Source organism: Chironomus tepperi, unplaced genomic scaffold, assembly GCF_022539635.2.
Source record: "Chironomus tepperi strain 1889 unplaced genomic scaffold, CSIRO-AGI_Ctep_v1 contig_354, whole genome shotgun sequence".
NCBI lineage: Eukaryota > Metazoa > Arthropoda > Insecta > Diptera > Chironomidae > Chironomus > Chironomus tepperi.
Genome location: NW_027226476.1, coordinates 353,182 through 373,946, shown reverse-complemented (window position 1 = coordinate 373,946; position 20,765 = coordinate 353,182). Strand labels below are relative to the sequence as shown.

Here is a 20,765-nt window from a genome sequence, read left to right as displayed (position 1 = left end):
GAATCTTTCTTTAAAAATAAATTTTAGCCAATTTTCAAGTAAAAAATAAATCAAATTAAATAAAAGAATTTAAAAATATTTAAAAAAAAATTGAACAAAGTTCCTCGTCTCATATCATTATCAGTTTTTTTTTTCAAAGCAGTTAGTTACCCCCTATGAATTATTTTGAAAAATTGTTTTCATGCTAAATGATTCATTTTTAAAAGAATTTCTTATGTGAAATCGGCTTATTTTAAATTGGTGAATGTGGTGCTAAATTATTCTGTTTGATAGTGAATAATTCGTGAAAAATTAAAAATTTATAGTGGAAATTAAAGTGAAAAAATTGTGGCAACTTACTTAGAATGGATGATTTAGGTAAATTTTTTTTGCTTATTAATTTTGATAAATGTCAAATATCAATAGTAAAGAAGACAAAAACAAAAGAAATCTATTCATTTTAAAAGAATTTGAAATCATGAAGCATTGATCGTATTTCATTGCCATATAGTCGATGAGGAAATATAAATTTATGGAATTATTAAAATCATTTCAAACATGAATTAATTAACTTATCATAAATATTTAGATTAATTTGACTTCTCGTTTCCATTATGTGCTCAAATGATTAAGAAACAATTATTTGATTCATAAAGAATTCTGAAACTTTCCTGTGACCATAAAGTGCCATTTGGTGACAAATTAATTGAAATTGGTTCAGAAATCTTGAATGTGCGAAACATTTTGAGGAATGTATGAAATCATCGCTCCTTCAAAGAAAAAGAAGACATAAAATCGAAAAATATCAATTTCTTAAATCGATTTGCAGAAATGAACATTTTAAATTTAATTGATTCTATATAGCACTTAATAAATTAATCAAGAAACTAAATAGCCGCCCAATTCTTAATTCGAATCTGTGAAAATCTCATTTTTAATCAATCGAATTCATATTAGCAAGTTAAGCTTAAAAAATATTTTTAATCCATTGCGATCCAATATTTACACATCGCAAATGCGATGATGTTTTTCTTCTCTTAACTTGATTTCATGCTTGTACTGGTGCTGATTTTTGTCGATGTGGTGTTGCTTTATTCATTTATTTCCAATTTCAAACATTTGATTTTTTTTCATGTCCATAATTTCATTCAGTCATAGTCGACTATAATGTGGATACTGGTGTGAATATTTCTCTACTCTCTTGAGTATCGTAAAGTTTTGTGTCGGTGTTCACAACAAATGTTACAACTTTTATTTAATTTAACGCTGATGAAGGATTGATAACAGTGCTAGTATCAAAAGATCTTACGACAGTTGTGTAAAAGGACGTTTTGAGATAAATTTGAAATAATTTAGACAATAATTAAGCATCAAAAGTGAAGATTTAATATTTGCATACGAAAGAAATTCAGTAAAAATCAAAATGACCAAGTTTTCAGGTAAATTTGAGGCAATAAGTTTAAATTCTTAATTAATCTCTTAAAATAAAAGTTTAATCATCAATTTGACCACATCAAATGAATCAAATTTGACAATTCAGAGCAAAATAGCCAAAAAGTCGTAGGTTGACTATCAATATCTGCAACTTCCATTTTTAGAAATGTGATCATTCAAAGGAATTTAATTTCAATTTAAATTCAATCACGTGAGAAATCTCCTTAAAAATATTTTAAATTCCTGATACAAATTGCATCACAAAGGTGGTTCACATCACATGCACAAGCTGGAAGCTATCAAGAATTGTTTAAAGATTTTTTTGTGCGAAGGCGAAATTTTTTGTTTGTTTAAAAAATGGAATAACAGTTTTTTGTATTCCAAACATTCCCTGAAACAAGACAAGTGTAGTTTTCATTTACTTAAGTAGAATTTGAAAAAAAAATTTGCATTTATATTCAAAGCAGCATGAAAATAAGGTATTTAAAAATCATCAAAAAAGTTCGTTGTATTATGAATCGTGAGAGAGAATAGAAAACAAAAATGTGTCTGAGATACAAACAATAAGTCTCTCAGGCGGTGAGAGAATATAAACAACATTAGTGAAGACACATTCGAGGATAATAACAGGTTTAGACTTTCAAATAAAAATAAAGCTCATAATCGATGAGGCATACATATGAAACTTTTAATGTTGATGGGAATATAATCAGCATTATATTTTTTGAGTAGAAAAAAAAAGATAATAAATCGTGAGCTATATAGCAATTAAATAATAAAGTACCATCCTTAGTTGGTCTATCCCTTTATATATGGCATCATAAAATAAACAAAAATCAAATAAAATGAAACCAATAAAAATTTGGAAGTAAAAATAAATAACAATGACCATTGGTCTTGATCGAACTTGATTTTTATAATAAAACAAAAAAATATACTCACTAAAATCCACGTATGAAGAACTACAAAATAATGAAGATGACTCTTCATTTGATCACAATCACATGTACATGTTTTGCGAATGAGAGAGAAAAAAAATCATGAAAAATAAAAGAAAAACGAATTTCAGAGCAGAAAATAATGAAGTAAGAAAATATTTTCCGTAAAATTTTATCTCAAAGGCATCGTGTTTTGTGTATATGTGAATGTCGATTGGGAAATCATTGAGAGGTGTGCTGAGAATCATTTTTTTCTTTCTTACTTGTTTAAAAATAAAAAGAAACCCATACGAGCAGTGTGCGGTGATTACTTCAATTTATCATTCAAGAAATTTATTTAGTTTCGCATAAAAATTATTTCTAATGAGTCTGATTGTTAATAAGACGACAACTATTGTAAATGAGCAGCATGTGCAGCCGCTCACAAAATTTGAGGTGGATTTGAGTAAGTTTTAAGGGCTTAAAGTGATGATATTGAATTTTATTGTCAATTCAGTGAAAAAGTTTTCATTTTCTACTCCTCACTGTGAGTCATTCGAGTCCAAGGTTAAAATCAAATTTGATGATCTCTCCTTTAAGTCTGAGTACTTTTTTTGCATATATCGTATTTCATTGTTTAAAAATAAATCAAATTAAAATTGCTTTAAAGAGTGAGCTATTGAAAAAAATAAAATACAATAAAAAATGTGGATGTATGACTTGAATCTATGGATAATAAAGCAATTTTCCACGGCACGAAAAATAAAAAATGTTTTTAGTGAAAAAAATATACAAAAAAAATTTTCTCAATTTAAAGAAAATAAATGAGAAGATCACAAATGAGTGGGAATCAACCAACACTTGTTGAAGATTCATGGTGAAAAATTTGAGTAAATGAGTGGTGACATAAAAGATTTCAAATTTAGACTAACGTATTGTGATCATCTATCGTGCAAAATTAATTTTGAAAATTTAATGAACGTTAAAGTAAATTAACTAATCAAGATTAATTATAAGTAATTAGACAACAAGTGCAAGTATACAAAGTAATGAAATGTAAACTTTTCATGAAATATTTATAAATGATGAGAGAAGTGATATAAAATCGAAATTTGAAATCAAGAACAAATTGATTAACACTTTTATTAGAGCTGTTACATCTGATGTGAAAATTATTTTATTTATTGAAGGTTCTATTTTGTTTCAACCTTAAATGTTGTATATAAGATCTTCATATGCTTGATGTGAGATCAAATGATTATTTATTATTAAGCAGAATTCAGTTTTAATTGCTAATTTGTGACTATTTAATATTAAATTAAAGTTTTTTGAAAAACTAATAAACTACTGTTTTTTTGAAAAATTGACAAAATTTATGTACTAACCCCAATAAGAATTCATTCGAAAGGTATTTAAAATAGAATTCAGATACAAAAGGTTTCAGCTCAATATCTTATTTCATTGTTTTATTTAAAAAAATTTAAACCATATTAAAGTTGATGGCAAACTTATAGGCAACTTCACAGTAGTAAAAACTGTGGAAATGATTTCTGTGTTGACCAGTGGCGAAAACTTAAGCTTATGAGTGACAAATAATATTGTAAACATGACAAATAATGAGCAAATTATTCATTAAATTCTGAATGGATATTCAGCTAATTTGCGGTTGTCTTAAGTATTGCCAAAACTGTCTAATTATAGATAATATTGAATTTTAATTTTTTAATTTTAATTTTTTTAAAAATGAGAAAATGTTTTACTTTGAGACTGAAGTTCATAAATTTGATACACAATAGACATAGATACAAGTCACGAGGTATTCATTCGTTTTAAGAAAAGTTCATAATTAAAACCTCATGTAAATAAATAATTGTAGCGGTTAATTAAAGGGAAATGTAGAAAAATACACACGAGCTGTACAATTGTGGTTATATTTTATGATAAACAGACTATCAAGTTTTCTTGGATGACTCAAAAGTTGATTCATTGTTACCAAATCTTACATGCAAGATCAAAATCATAAAGGGTTAAGGAACAGAAACAAAAGATACTTCCTTTTATGAGTTCATCCGACTCTTATGATAAGACCAAGTTCTCCTTTGTATTAAGAAAATTGAGGAAATATGAAAAGAGTTCATTCATAAACAATACATGTGGTGCGTTAGACGTAGCCTCATATCCAAAATATAATCTTCCATAAATAATTTAAAAACTTTTCACATAAACATGAGCTGCTTTTGAATGAATGAAGATACACGATACACAAAAGAATATGAAGTTCATGAAGGCAGACCATGACAATAAATTTGGGAGCAGATAAAATCTGCATGACATTGTGTACGTAGGAGAAGAAAGTGATTAACGTTGTACCGAAAACTAGTCTCAGAGGGAACATAAAATGGTGTGAATTATTTGTTTTGGTGGAAAGGAAATTTTGTTGCCATATGCTTACTAATATTATGGTCCTTTTAAAACCATCGACGAACTTTGTAATTTTGGAAGTTATCAAGAGTAATTCATAAAATAAAATTTTGAAATGGTTCTAAAGTTGAACTTACACAGTTACAAACTCTTTATTTTACTTCGTCACCAGCCCATCCCCTGAAAAATCCTCCATTTACTCAAAGAGTTAGTGGATTATAAATCCATTTCGAAAAGATGACAAACAATATTTCACGGCTTTTAATCAAGACGATGAAATAAATAAATTTCTTAAACTATAATACAATGCCATGGATTATATCATAAGACACGAACAATATTTAAGTGAAATGTAGAGCAAAGCACAATTTTTTGTATTTTTCCTCAATAAAATTTAAGCCTTGTGTACATCTGTCTATTTATAGCTCTCCCGTTAAAAGATTCACGTTTATGATGGAAATATAATTGTGCAAAATATAAATCCTTTTTACTGTCAATTTTGTTGCTTTCATGAAAAGTTGCTAATGAATATGAAACGCTTTTTATTACCCGAAAAAAGTCCGATTATTGCATTGTTTGTCATTTGAGGGATAATTTCCTGTTCAAATGGATGTTTAGGGATTAAAAATATATTTATAGTACCATTTTTCATGAGGGGTCTTTTGCTTATTGCGTAATGTTTTAAAGGAGGTAGGAGTGTCTTAAACTTGATCAGATTTAAATTGTGATTCAATTCACCTGAAACTGACCTGACATAATCGCTGAATAACGAAAAACAAGTCTATAAACAGCATCCTAATTATGGAAAAAAATGAACGGCATCTAATTTGTAAAGAAGAAAATAAAAAGTTATATGGGTTGAAAAACTTACATTGAGTGTGCTTTCATCGAAGTTAATTATCATAAATATAAGGGGCGGGGTGTAAGGGAGACATAGCAAATCAGTAAATTTAGTCCGATGCCAGAGTCTTGATAAGCAACATTTAATTAATTGACCAACAAAATTACTATTAGCTTTCTTAAGAAAGAAAATTGCTTTATGTGCGATAGGATGAATAGTGATAGCGCCAAATTATTTGGCTCTGTCTTTCTGTCTCCATTATCCAATCCCTCTCTCATGTTGTGCATGTAATGCTTATGAGTGGCAGTAGAAATAACGAAAAAAGGAAAGAAATAACAAACAAGAAAAAAGTTATTTTCGTCGAAATGTGAAATAAAAAAATGAGAAAATTTCTTGAACTGTTATCACTTGCTCTCTATCTTTATTGTATGTAATTGTGAATAAAAAATGAGCTTTGTATGAGACATATGTTCTTTCTCCACATTATATCTTCTTCCTTTCAACAAATAAATAAGTAATAGTTTTATATCTCCAATGATATTATACAGCATTTATGTATGGCATGAAATCGAAATATAATCTTCGAGCTTCATATTCTTATAAATTGTAAATTTGCTTACAGACTTGTAGAAAAATTGAAAGACATAAAATAAAGTTTGCTGTTATTATACGATAAAATAAAATTTAATAGTGAAAAACTAATGAAGTTTTCCTCAAGATATTAAGTTTCCTTAATAATAAAAGATTTTGACTAGTAGCCTTCTTAGTTATTTAGTATGCCGCGGTATTTATTTGAGCTTCGCCATCATTTTTCGGCTCACAATGATATGAAATATTTTTTTGCTTTTTGTTTCTTACAAAAAAATTATTAGAAATGTAATGGCTTTAAGATAAAAATTCTATAACTGTCATAATTTATTAAATATTGTATCAATAAGTGCTTAATATACAGAATAGAAAAGGAGGAGTCTGGCTTAATTATATCTTGAATATAATAGCAGAACATAAAAATTTTATATGCTGAAAATTTGTCAATTTGTCTCATGACATTTATGTTCGCCGGATGGTACCATCTGCTTGAATTTTAATTATTTTTAACATCTATTTCAGATGCACTTCTTGCTGACTTACAAAACACCGTCGTACCAAGTGGAAATGCTAACTCATATAAAAACGTTGACAACAATACTTCCGGCTACGGATGCTTGAAAGGCGTCAAGAAAAAAGAAGTATCGGTGAGTGTTTCCTTGATAAAGATTCCATTTTCATTTTTATTTTATTCTTTCCCCATTAAATAAAATGTCAGGAGCAGATGATTGCAATTAAGAGTTAATTGTTAAATTTTAATGCTTTCTTTTTCTTCTTACTGCTTTAGTACAATAATGGTGACAGTCATTCTCAAGCTTCCGTTCAACAGAAAGTCGTTTATAACAATACCATGCAATCCCCAGCAAGTGGAAATCTAAATGAATTAGATTCGCTTCTTAATGACCTTAGTAATGCACGATATGGAGGTGGATTTGAAAAGAAACGTAAGTCGCAAATTTTCTGTCACATATCAGTCATGCATGAATTTTTACATAAATTTTTCACATTTTTTTAAAAATCTAGATCAACAAAATAGTCTCAAGGATTCGGGAATATCACAAGATATTATCGATCAAATTCAACGACCATCTGTTGATACTTTATTGGATGAGCTCAATGTTCGCTCTACTAGTCCAGTATATGCTGTTCCCCATGACGAAGTAAGTAATCATTCTTCTTTATACATTTTGTATGTCTATTAATCTCAACATTAGCTACAGTTTAGTTTTTGAAAATATGAACTTTATTCTTAGAATAAGTGTATATTGACTTGAGTCATGAGAGCTTTTTTGTTAAAAGGACTCTGATTGGAAGCATCAGAGTTTGAAATTAAAGTTGATTGAAATTGAAAATCTAGGAGTATATGAATTAAATAAATATTGTTAGGGTAGGTCGTCAACTGATACAAGAACAAATAATTTTTGTTTTATTTAGTCTAAATCTGTTTAGTATTATTAATGAGTTTTGTCCATTCTGTGGCTTTTAAAGATATTATTTTGGTTTTTGTCAAACATTATTTTTTTCTTCAATATTTTTGAGAATTTCACGAGAAAAATTATTTTTTATGAGCACCCCAAAAATACTTTTCAGTTCATTTCAAAATAATACGCACGATATCAATCAACAAAAAATGTGAGAAGAGAAAATTCTGGGGAAATTAATTTATATAAAAATATTTTTTTTCTGATATTTGAAACCACGCGTATTCACTCTCGTTTTGTGCTACTTTATACGTCATTTTTATTTTCCCACTAGGTATTATTTATTTTGTAATATTAAAGGAATGTCCCTTGTAAATGACACCTTCTAATTTTCTATTTTTCTCTTTCTTTTGTTCTAATTTTAGAAGCCAAAATCTGGACGTCATGTCACTATAACTGTCAAACAAACAACAACAGAACGTGTTGAAGGAAATCCTAGTCAAAGTGAGTGCATTTACCTTAACATTATTATATTTTATTTGACTTTCTAGAGTTACAAAAAGTTTATCTGGGATGAAAATTTTGAAATCATAATCAAGTGACTCGAGTATGGAGTCTCCTAATTAATTTATGAGTCACTTTAAAGAAAATTTAAAAGAGAAATTCTTGAATCATGAAGGACTATAAAAAAAATCTTTTGCAACCATTAACCAACCATGAAATATATTTTTAATCCTTGTTAATTGACTCAATTTATGTAATATTTTTAAAGGCGTTTAAAAGTCTCTTTGATATTTATTAGCCCCAACGCACATTGCGTTCATTTTAATATCATTAAAAATCAAACGAATCAAAACTTAAAATTAAAAGGCTTTTACACTCCATTGGTGATAATTTATGAGGGTATCTTGACTATTAATTGGTTATCATGGGAGAGAAGGTCGTCAATTAGAGCAGCAGAAGACCGCAAATAATGCCATTTATCAGAAGTTTTTGGATGGAGTACAGTCCTTCTTGAATATAAATTGACCTAAATTTTATGAAGCTAGTTATTTGATTAATTTTTGAATCAAAAATTTATAGTCCGGGTTAATTTTTATTAAAGTTTGAGCTCGATATAAAAATCCATAAATTCATAATAAAATTTGAATTAATTTTACATAAAATTTACCTAGACTCCTAGCATTTAAAAATAACGAAAATCCGAATCATTTCAATATCAGCTGCATTCGATGATTACAATGTTCGATGATCATAAATTTTTTTATTTCATGTAATAATCCAAATCATGCAAAAACTTAATTAGCAATTAAAGTCAAAGCTCTGAAAGCATCGATGCATATCTAATTGTGACATCAAATAATTAGAATTTATAAAAACTAAAATTAGAAAACCGGGAACAAGAAAAATATTTTTAATACTATTGTGGCGTTTTTTTGCATTTCTTGTTATTTACGCTTTCAACGCTTTTATGTGTACGTTTTATGAGTTTTCTTACATATTTCCCAATCTTTCCTATAAAATATCTAAGAATAAATTGGAAATTTTAAAGGATTTTTGATAGTCTTCTTAAATAATGAGATTAGATATTTCGTATTTCTCAAATATACCTGCTTTTCACATTGACAACAATTGTAGCTTATTTTTATCTGTTTAACCCCATGTCAAAAATCATTATATTTTAATTAGCGTTAATGCAAATTTTATTGTGTTAAAAATTTCAATAAATTTTTTAATTTTTAGAGTCCTAAAAAATTTTTTTTTGAAGCGTTGTGAACATTTTATTAGCTTGACAGTTATTATTATGAGTGATTTATGCGCCTCTTAAATCTCAGCACCATCTTTTGTAATAAATCTATTAATTTTAAAACAATTTTAAAATTTTTTCTCTTCAAAAAAATGTGCTGAATTTCCCTCATTTACATAAAAATTTCCCAACATTTTTTCCCCTCATATGACGTGATTTTTCCACGTGAGCATGTTGTTGCGAAAATTATAAGATGGGTGGCCATGAACGGATGACGATTTTAAGCATTGCATAACTATGCAAATATATTTGTTAAGGAATATTTCAAACAATTCATAAATTTTGCGAAAATATGACAAGTCTAGTCTTTGAGTCATTTTTTTCAAGTTTAAGATCACAAAAATGTTTAAAGAATGTTCGTAAATATTTTCTTAAGACTTTTTCAGAAAAAATGACTTTTTTATGTCACTTGACTAATATTATTTTCTGATTTTTCTTGATTCTCGACAGTAAATGCACACAATTCATATAGCACATCAGCATCAGCATTGGGTCACAATGCATCATCTGCAACGAAGGAACTTGACGACTTGATGGCATCTTTGTCGGATTTTAAGGTAGGAAAATCTTTTTTCACATTTATTATTATCCATGACGAAAAAGATTTTTATTATAACTTGGTGATGAACAATTTTTTACATTTTTCCAACCTTGAATGGATGTTTTTCCTTAGTTAAGATGTCACATTAATTATGTGACGAAAAAAGCAACAAAAATGTATACATGTAAATCTATCAGAATATCCATTCAAGATCATTTAAATGAGATCACCACCTGACTACACTTAATACAAAAAAAAAGTTTTCAGATTTTAAATAATTTGCTCTTATGTCGACTAAAGAGACATGAAAAAAATTAAACTTGTAAAACAAAATGAAATTTAAATGATGCCACTCCAATGATTGATTATATTTAATTTTTTCTCGTAAAATGTATTCGATTCTTATTGTGCCAATGTCTATCGTTGATATCGTTTAGGAAGAAAATATGAAAACATTGTTTGAAAGATATGTGAGAATATCTCTCAGCAATTAAGAAAGCTGCAGAAAAACACAAGATTTTCATTTGAAAACATTTTTTCAGTCGCTTCAGATGTCATCGCCAATGTAAACTTTGTGTTATTTTTATAATCCTATTAAGAAGATTTTTGTTTCATGAAAATAATTACAAATTTCTATTTGAATTTAAATTCAAATGGAAAAGTTGATTTGCTAATTAAATTCAATAAGTTTTATTGAAACAAATACATATTAGAGACTTCATTCTGTATCTATGCACACACATGATTGTGTAAAAATGTTTTTCTTTTTTTTTTGCCGTATAATTTAGTTTCAATTTCATAGAAAAAAAAATTGAGCAAGTTACTCTCATTTCGTTCGCAAAGAAAAAAATATAAAGCAAAGAAAATATTGAAGAAAAAAATATTCTCCGGATTTTTTATTCATCAAGTTATAGTCAGTCATAATCGAACTTTTGAAACGGTAAGACTCGATAATTAAAAGCATAAAATTAAGTAAAGAGCGATAAAAAAATCTTCAACTCAGTTACAATTTATTTTCGATTTCTGGAATTTATATTCGCATTAAGCTGCTATTACTCATCACCAGAAATAATATACATACTTCAAAATTGGAAAAGCTGATTCAGAATATTGGAGAAATGATATTGAGGGGAAGAGAGACAATCGTCTGAGAGAAAAGGATAATATCATAAATCTTTACAATTCGAGATTGATAATATCCAGATACAAGAGCATACTTAAGCATTTAATCCGTTAATTTCATCAAAAACATTCAAAGAATTCTAATTAATATTCGAGTTTGTGTATATATATACATCGATAGACCGCCTTGTGTGAGAGAGCAAGCGAGCATTTTTTGCAATAATTTGTTTACCGATCATAATGTACACATATCATCAAAAGAATAGTCAATAGATAGTCTATAGAATTTGATAATATATTATGTTCTGATTTTTTGCGGTCTCGTTATGGTTTTTGATCTATATATGCATCCATATATTAAATACATATATTCAATTTAGTGTGTTGTGTTCACTCACCCACCACTATTTCTCTTTTTTCCTTCACATAATATGTGCCAGTTTTAAACACTCTCCTGCCCACGACAATTTTATTCATTTTCAAATGATTCTTTTCATTTAGTTTCCATTGCGCTTCTCGACATGAAGAAAATCTTTTGCCATAATTTACTTTTGGTTTCGATATAATACAAAAATTCAATGAAAAGTCGCTCGCGTGAACGCCGAAAATAAATGTATGTGGGCTCGAAAAGAAAATTTATTTTTATCGCATTAAAAATATACAAAAAAAAACTTTTCTAATAGTCGTTTGAAGATAGAGACATAATTTTCAAACCACATTGAAACGGTTTTTTATTTTCATGTCTCTCGCCCTGTCTCCCATTTCTCTGTTTTTCTAGCATAGCGAATTTTCGTTGGAAATGGCGATATGTATATGTGATGGAAAGGCAAAACAAAAATCTTTTTCACAGCTCGTGCTTAAACTTTTCTTTTTTTTCACTTATATATTTTTAAAATGATGAAATTCACGACACTAGCGGTGTCTAATCGGTCCATCTCCATTTCTCTCTCTCTCCTCTTCACATCGCCGAACGACTGAACAGATGTTCAACAAATATGCTTACAAACATCTCTGTCTAATTGACTACTTAATCGTTTTAAATTTTTTCGATTATCCGCCACTAATAGATCAATCCAAGCCATCAACAGACATCTGTTACAGACTACGCAAAACCAACAAAAGGTATATCACATTATCAAGTCGGTGAAGAAACGGTTGTTGAAACAACTTACGGCAGAGAGCCGCGTCGTGATCAGCTAGAACTTATGCTTGGAAATTTACAAGCGGATATGTCTCGTCAAGGAGTAAACACACAACAAAAAGGATGTTGTTCTGGTTGTGAGAAACCAATTGTTGGACAAGTTATTACTGGTTAGTTTGAGAGTAATTAAAATGAAAAGTTGCTGAAGAGTTTTTAAGGATTTCTGTAAACTTGAGAGCTTAAATAGACAAAATAAGAGGACATACAATATGTTTAGTAGTGATTTCCTTCAAATTAGAACAGAGAATTAGATTAAGTGCTCTCGATTTCGGAAACCTTAGATCTTAAAAGCAACCCGTGAGTAGCCATCAACACGAACATCAAATATTAACTCAACCTTCTTTATTCTTTCTTCACCTAAAAATATACAAAATAATACAACTGGCAGCTCTTGGAAAGCAATGGCATCCGGAGCATTTTACGTGCAACCACTGTAATCAAGAGCTCGGAACTCGAAATTTCTTCGAGCGTGATGGAAATCCTTACTGCGAAGCAGATTATCATAATCTTTTTAGCCCACGATGTAGCTATTGTAATGGGCCAATACTTGATGTAGGGATTCATTTTTATTTGATTTTCATCTTCAAATATTCTTTATAAAATCTTCTTTCCTTTTTATATTTCAATTACGGATGGATATAAAAAAAATTCAACAATGAAAAACATATAATTGTATAGAAATGCGTTACAGCTCTTGATAAGACTTGGCACACTGAACACTTCTTTTGCGCACAATGCGGTCAACAATTTGGAGATGAAGGTGATATATTTATCCATTATTTTGCTGTATAAAAGCATTATATTTGTAACTGACGTAATTATTTTCCTCTTCCAAAAACGTACAAAACAACAAAACCACTTCAAAAAATAAAGGTTTTCATGAGCGCGATGGAAAACCATATTGTCGTAAAGATTATTTCGATATGTTTGCACCACGCTGTGCTGGATGTAATCAAGCAATCATGGAGAATTACATATCTGCTCTTAACAGTCAATTTCATCCTGATTGTTTTGTTTGTAGAGTAAGTTGCATGTTCTTTCTATTATTATTGTTGTTATTTCCTTATAGGTGACACATAAACTAACAAACAAAACAATATATTACATTGCTGTACACAATAATGTCAGCTAGAGAGTCTGGGATATAATTCAAATTCAATTATGTAGAAAAATGCAAAATTGATTGAAAAAGTTGCAGAGTTGAAAATAGAGATGGGAGTTGATGAATTTAATTAAATTTTGTAGAGGATGAGATTTAATTATTTAAAATTCTAGGCATCTCAAAAATCCAATAGAAATCTAAAAGCTAATTTTCAATTCTGTACCACTAAACCACCGTCGTTTGCAAAATATCCATAAACTGTATACTCATTTGTAAATATCTATGTATATGTGTATATATTTAGGATTGTAAGGAAGCAGTGACTGGAAAATCTTTCTATGCGATGGAAGGTAAACCCGTTTGTCCAAAATGTGTTGGTGTCGATGAGGATGATTAAGAGTCTATATTAATAAATTGTACAAAAAATGATAATAAATGCATTGCACATACATACACACAAACGCAGACCACATTTCATCTCGGAAATGAAAATTGCTCCTCATAAAGTTCCCAAAAAATATTATAAATTAATTTTTTGTTTTGATTTAAAAAAGAAAATGTTGTTGTTGTTTTATTTTAATTTTAAAGAATTCTTGAAACATTTTAATGAATAAATAAGAAAAAAAAACACAAAAATGAAATTATTAAAAATAATTTTATCTTTCATTTCGCACAATAAAATCAGCGATGATGATGCAATAACTTGTTGAAGATATTTTAAAATTTTATGGCGTTATGATGCACAATAAAAATAGAAAAATACAGATAATGAGTTACAAATGTAAATGAAAATTGATTTTGTTAACTTGCTGACATCATGCATGCACACACATTCACATCGATGGGATTGTAAACAACTCACAACGGTGATTAAAACATTTACGTTTTGTCTATTGTTTTGTTATGGCAAAATTATTTGAATTCCATATCCATTTATGAGGATATCATATCCAAATTTATTTTTAATCGTCATATCATTCAATTCAATAACGTCAAAAAATAGTTCCGAGCAATATTTCCAAGAAATCTACTGTACATTTACACAACCATATTTAACAATCTCTCATGACATGACAAATTATTTGTCATTTTTATTTGCGCATTTTTTCGGTTTGGGAGGAATTATGTAGTTGTATTTGTCTCATTAATTAACATTTTTCTGTTTTATTTTGTCTGATTGTCTATTTTCGGCTGATTGATGCTGTTTATTACGAGATTATATTTCAACGGGAACGTGCAATTTTATCTTATTTTATTAGATCATTGCTGTAGTCATACTTAAGTGATTTTCTTAAAAATAATTCAATTTTTGCACATTTTCATTTTGTTGTTTAAAATTCGGTATTTTATGGATGTTGTCAGTATTTTTGATGTGAATTGATGTATTTTAACGGTCGCATGTTAAATAACTGCATCAACCATAAATTTTCTCACATCAAAAAAGAATCTTTGGCTGTCTTAATTTTGTATTTTATTAAGTTTTATTTTGAATTTAAAGGATATTCAGATGTTAAATTTGTCTAAATCTGATTTTTAAAATGACTTCAAAACTCACACATTTCTGAAATAAATACATCAATTTCTAACTTTAACCAGAACAAAAGTCATTTAGTTCACTCCAGTTAATAGAATCACGCTAATTAAACAAAACAAGTTATTTTCAATTTTAACTCGGAACTATAAAATGTATAAATGGCTTTAATGTCACATAAACATAAAACATAAAAAATCTCATAAATAATTCAAGATCATATCATTAAAAAAATTTACTAGTAATGACTAAATTCCTAATCTGATTTTTTTTAAATAATGCGTAAAATATTTTTTTGATACACTGAAAATGTGTAAATGGGATTTTTCAATCAACAAGACTTTATTTTTTATTAGCACTATTATAAAATAAAATGCTCAAGAGTAGTGTCTAGAATTAAAAAAATCACATAATTCAAAAGTTTAAATTGATGTTATGTTTAGTCTGAATGTCAATGATTAAATATTAAAATAAATTTGATAATGACTTGTATTGGTGTAAACTGATGATAGGATCAAAAAAAAAAATTATCACCTTCTTAATTATATTTTGTCACCTTGGTTAACTTTGATCATGGTTGTTTAGAGATAGTTTTTAAGTTAAAATTTTTCTCAACTTCATATACCTTTCTATAGAATTCGAGTGTTACATAGTGCTTTTTAAGGCATAAGTTTGATTCAAGCCTGGCGTAAATGTTTTATGCCAAGTTTAATTTTCCCTGATCATAAAAACAAAGGGTGTCACTATGGATAGTATAATATAATTCCATACAACTGTAATTAAACAAATTGAAAACAACCGAAGTACATAAAAAAATGTAAATCCACGAAAACAACACAGGTCTAAAGTAAATTTATTTTATTGATATAACATGACACAAATTAAAACAGAGAAGAAGATAAAAACTAGACTAACTTGCTCACTTTCCAGAGCACGAAGTCGACTTCGAGTCGATTTCAAGTCTGTTTCAAAAATAAAAATCGATTCGAGTCGACTAAAACTTCAAGTCCTGTCGCTTTATCGATATTTTTGTACAATTTATCTTCATTTTCCGTTGTTTAAAAAAAATTAAAAATAAAGTAACAATATCAAAAAGAAGATAAAGTATATCGTCTATATACATATATTATTGGATGATTTAATTTATGTATATTGTTATTAAGCGTGTGAATTATTTATAGAAAAAATTGTCTCAAGACTTGTTGCGGTATCTTGCTTCTTGAAAGGAGAGAAAGAATATTATTTTAGAGAGATAAAGAAGAAATAAATTTTAATAAATCCCACCCAAAAAATCTGTAGTCTTTATGATTACTTCATATATTATTCGCTCGTGTCTGTGTGCGTCTGACTTTTCACTTAATTTATAGCTGATGTTTATTGCAAGCCATAATCAATAAAAAAATCAACGCTTTAAAGGAATTGGTTCTGCGTTCGTATATCAAATGTTTTGATAAATTTAAATGAATTTTCAAATGACTTAGAGAGTAAAGACAGGAAGTTGTAGCGAAAGGAAACTCGTTCGTCTTATGTTTATATATTTCAATCAATTTTATATCTCTGGGGCTACTTGCTTACATGAATATTATTGTATGTACATTCCAATAAATAATTGAAATTGGGGGTTCTAAAATTTAAATTTTTATGGATATTTGAATACTTTTATTGAAGGTATATGATAAAAAAACTGGCTTATTAAATGTATAAACAGCTACATTAGGCGACAACAGCATCAGCCATCAAAATAAGTTTTCGGATAGGCGATTCAGAAATCCCGGGAATCATAAATATTTAAAGCCTCTATTATGTACTTAGACTTTAAGTACAAACTAATTGAAATCATTCCTCTCGACTGGTCTAAGATGCTCAGGAGATTTGTTGAGTATTTACACAAGTCATTACAATCAATTTGCATAATATCGATTTGTTTGTTAGTTATTATGTGTCTTATATTGTAGAATTTAGTAATAATTAATTAAGAAATTGTGATTTTGATAATAATATTTTTTCCTTTATTTTTGTTCATTACTAATGTTGTTAATAATAGGATTGCCGACAACCATTTTATGGTGGCTCGTTCTTTGACCACGAAGGCATGCCATATTGTGAAACACATTATCATGCAAAGCGTGGCTCTTTGTGTGCCGGATGTTCCAAGCCAATTACTGGTCGCTGTATAACAGCAATGTTCCGTAAATTTCATCCTGAACATTTCGTTTGTGCTTTCTGTCTGAAGCAATTAAATAAAGGTGAATAATTTTGTTTATTTTTGGTCTTATCAAATTATCGATAACAAATTGACTTAATATGAAAAATATTTTTATTGTTTATTTCTTTTTTTTTATCAGGTACATTCAAAGAGCAAAATGATAAACCTTTCTGCGCTCCATGCTTTGAAAAACTCTTCGGATAAACGGTTTCTTTTTATATTATTTTATTATCATCATTTTATTTTCCATTTTATTTGATTCGGTTACAATTTATGTTTTGATCTATTCTAACACATCAATCAATTGATCGAGAAGAACAGACAGACGAAGTGAGGAAATGAGAAAGAAAAAGAAAACAAAAATATTAATCATCTCAATCAATCGTTGTTTCTATAGTAAGATATATCTTAATCTACCTATATCATCATCGACTCTATTAATATATACATTTAAATTACATTGAGGAATGAAATGAATGTGGCATAATAAAAACAAGTAAAGATGCTTTTTATTTTTCTTAAATGGACAAATCAGCTATGAAAGTATTAAAATAAATGTGTTGTTTACGTATTCAACACAATTTTATTGACGTTAGGATGTAGCTGTGGGGCTCATTTGCTGATTGATGAAAAACAATGTGAGAGTTAAAGAACCGCAGTGCCAATAATTTTAATTTTAATGTTCTTTATTTTTGCTTTACCAAAACTTGCATCACGCAAATGTCCAAGGAATTTGAAACTAAAAACTTTGCCCACAAACATTCTGACAAACATTTTTTTTTATCTCTTGCCCAAAAACGTCATTTCAATAAAATTTTAAATTAAAATGAAATTTAATGATTTTTGCTGAACTGGATAATCCTTAAGTGTGGATTGAAATTAAGCTTGATACTACATATCAGTCCACAAATGCCTCAGATTAGAACGAATTGTAAATTCTCTTTCCAGTGAAATATATAAACCTAAAAACTTGAAAACTTGACAAGAAGAAATTGTCAAGCAAATGCCACATTCACATTATTTGAAGAAAATACAAAATTTAATGTAGGTCAAATGTCTGCAAAAACTAAAAAAAATAACATAAGAGAACTTTACCTATAAAAATAAATTTCCTAAATTCACTTTAATGCAACTTAACACGAAAGCTAAGAAAAGATTTTTTGAGTTTTATAGGGAATGAAAATTTTTTCATAAGTCTTAAAATAATATCTCTGTTTTTTATCATTTACACGTTTTTGAGGATTATTAATTTTTTCCAAGTATCGATATGGGCCTTGTCAAGCAGAATTATTGCTTGTAACTTCACGTAAAGTATTTTGAATTAAAAATGTAATCCCATCAGTGGGAAAATCTTACGACACATACGCTTGTATCTTCAGACGTGTCGTGAGTTAGAGTGGATTTAATTAAAATTTCAATAGACTTTCATAAATCATAATTATCTAATTTGGCTTACTTATTAAGGAACTAATTTGTTTGGGATTCAAAGATCCGTTTTGACAATTTTTGTGCTGTTCTGGAAATAACACAAGGCTGGAGTTAAAAAAAATGCCTTGCAAGGTCAGACACTCTAAAATTAGATTTTAATTCATAAACTTTTGACTTGAAGAAAAGAAATTAAAACTCATTTTTATAATTTAAATCCTTGAAAATGAATGCCTAATCAATTGACTAATTAAAATTTTAATCTAGTATTTACTGAAGTATTTTAAAATGAAAAGAATTTCAAACTAGACAAATGTAAACGAGAATTTATTGAGTGTAGACAATTTTATTGTATATCAAACCATTTTAAAGTAATTCAAAAATTTTGTGTCGAATTTGATTGCAAGACTTTTGTCTGAGAATGTAAATGGCTTTAAATCCATTTGTTTTGAATGATAATATTAAGAAATTGACAATTTTAAATCAAGGTATTTTAATTAGCTCTTCACTGTTTGTTCAGTAAAATTATGCTCCATATCTATGCAATAATGTCTCAATATCAAGCCTAGTTAGGGTTATAATTCAGAACCATATTGTTGAAGTTCACTTGCTGTTGATATTTGCATGCAATTAATTGAAGGACACTCAAGCTTCCATCACACATTATTCATATCAATAATAAAAATGATAAAAAATTATTCATAGCTTGCCTTCCATCACTTCATTCTTGCATAATTATGGAGCCATGACTTTCAAGGGAAAAAATTTAAATATGAGAAAATTTTTTGTTTATGAAAAAATAAAATTAATATTAAAGTTTCCGCGCTGAAATGAAGTGTAAAGTAAACATCTCCTCATTATAATTTTGTATTTGACCTCTAAACATCAAATCATTAAACAAATGGTTTTATTTTTTCATTTTTACGGAAGCTGGAAAATAATTTTCTTTGCAACTACTTTAAAGTATCTATATACATATAAACGAAAGCATTAACTGATTTTTATGACAAATTGAATTTATAAATTTTGTTATTTTTCATTAAAAAATTTTATTATGATTATGAAATATTATTATACACTACTAGATGAAAGAAATGTAAAACTAATAAAGCTTCCATGCAATTTTATACTAAATGAATAAAACATTTTACTTTCATTATTTAATTATCCACTTTTCAGGGAATATTTTTATGCATAACTTTCAGATAAACTCGTATAATCAACTCGTTCCACATTCATGACTTTGGAACATAAAAATTCTCAATGGATAGAAGAAAAAATATTTCAAACATTCCTTTCCATTTTATATTGCACATAAATTTGTTAAAAAGCTTCATATTAAATTCAATCAAGAGCTTATGTATAAAATCAAAGTGTCCCACATATATACCTTTTCCTCATACACATCAACTTGTTATGTCTCTTGCTCTGTTCTTTCTCTTGCACATTCTTTTCCAATATTGTCTTTTTCACTTATATGAAAATGAATGTATGCAAATCTTCTTACACTCGAAAATCCTCTTTTTTACACCTTTTTACCTAGCCCCAGGTTGAATATACTTTATAACAATTTTCAGATTCTTTCTTTTTTGAACTGTCTGTTCTCGTGAATGTATGCTGGTGGATTGCGAGCGTTAAATGGTAATATAGTTGATAAAAAGGGGAAAGGTTAAAGTGTGAAAAAGCATATGCGTGTAATTTTTGTTTCTTGTCTTTCTCCATTTTTGAAACGTGATTAATTTATTTTTATTTTCATTATTAATGTCAAAGGAATTGAATCCAAGTGTATTCGAATATTTTCATCCCAAAAGATCATTGTCATACCTTTGATTCATGGAAATTTTTCGTCATTCAGGAATCAATTTGAAATGGTGAAATACTTTAATATGTTCAAAATGATTAAAAATTAATGATCGATTGATGTATTTTTATATCAATTCGAAAATGACTGAGAAAATAAGGAGAAAAATGTTCATGCTTGATTTTATCTTCCCAGTAAATTGAGGTTCCGCACAAATTTCCACAATTGGTTAAGCGAGCAGCTTCCAATTTTTTTGAATAGAGTAAAGATTAATGTCGATTGAAAATTCAATTTGAAAACTTGATTTATGACATGATTCCAGTCGTTTTATAATGGGAACTGCTTATAAATATTTCTATTTTTGCCTTCTTCATTTTCTATATATTTTGGAAACTACCGGACGTTATATTTTTCAGAATCACTTATGG

General features: G+C 28.1%; 1 protein-coding gene across 4 annotated transcripts; it reads left to right on the top strand.

The window, feature by feature from the left end:
* The first annotated feature begins 173 nt into the window (after nt 1-173).
* On the top strand, nt 174-19,550 carry Pax (paxillin). 4 transcript variants are annotated; one of them, XM_070645938.1, is made up of 12 exons: nt 174-357; nt 6,703-6,827; nt 6,968-7,124; nt 7,204-7,340; nt 8,027-8,105; nt 9,859-9,965; nt 12,139-12,382; nt 12,661-12,824; nt 12,951-13,032; nt 13,146-13,294; nt 16,950-17,151; nt 17,251-19,549. In XM_070645938.1, the coding sequence occupies exons 1-12, from the start codon at nt 345-347 to the stop codon at nt 17,313-17,315; spliced, it is 1,524 nt and encodes a 507-aa protein (XP_070502039.1). In that variant the 5' UTR covers nt 174-344; the 3' UTR covers nt 17,316-19,549. The 4 variants fall into 4 exon arrangements, with proteins under 4 accessions (XP_070502039.1, XP_070502038.1, XP_070502037.1 ...); XM_070645937.1 differs by lacking the exon at nt 174-357 and adding an exon at nt 1,184-1,418 and having other exon boundaries at nt 17,251-19,550; XM_070645936.1 differs by lacking the exon at nt 174-357 and adding an exon at nt 2,642-2,796 and having other exon boundaries at nt 17,251-19,550.
* Nucleotides 19,551-20,765: the final 1,215 nt, after the last annotated feature.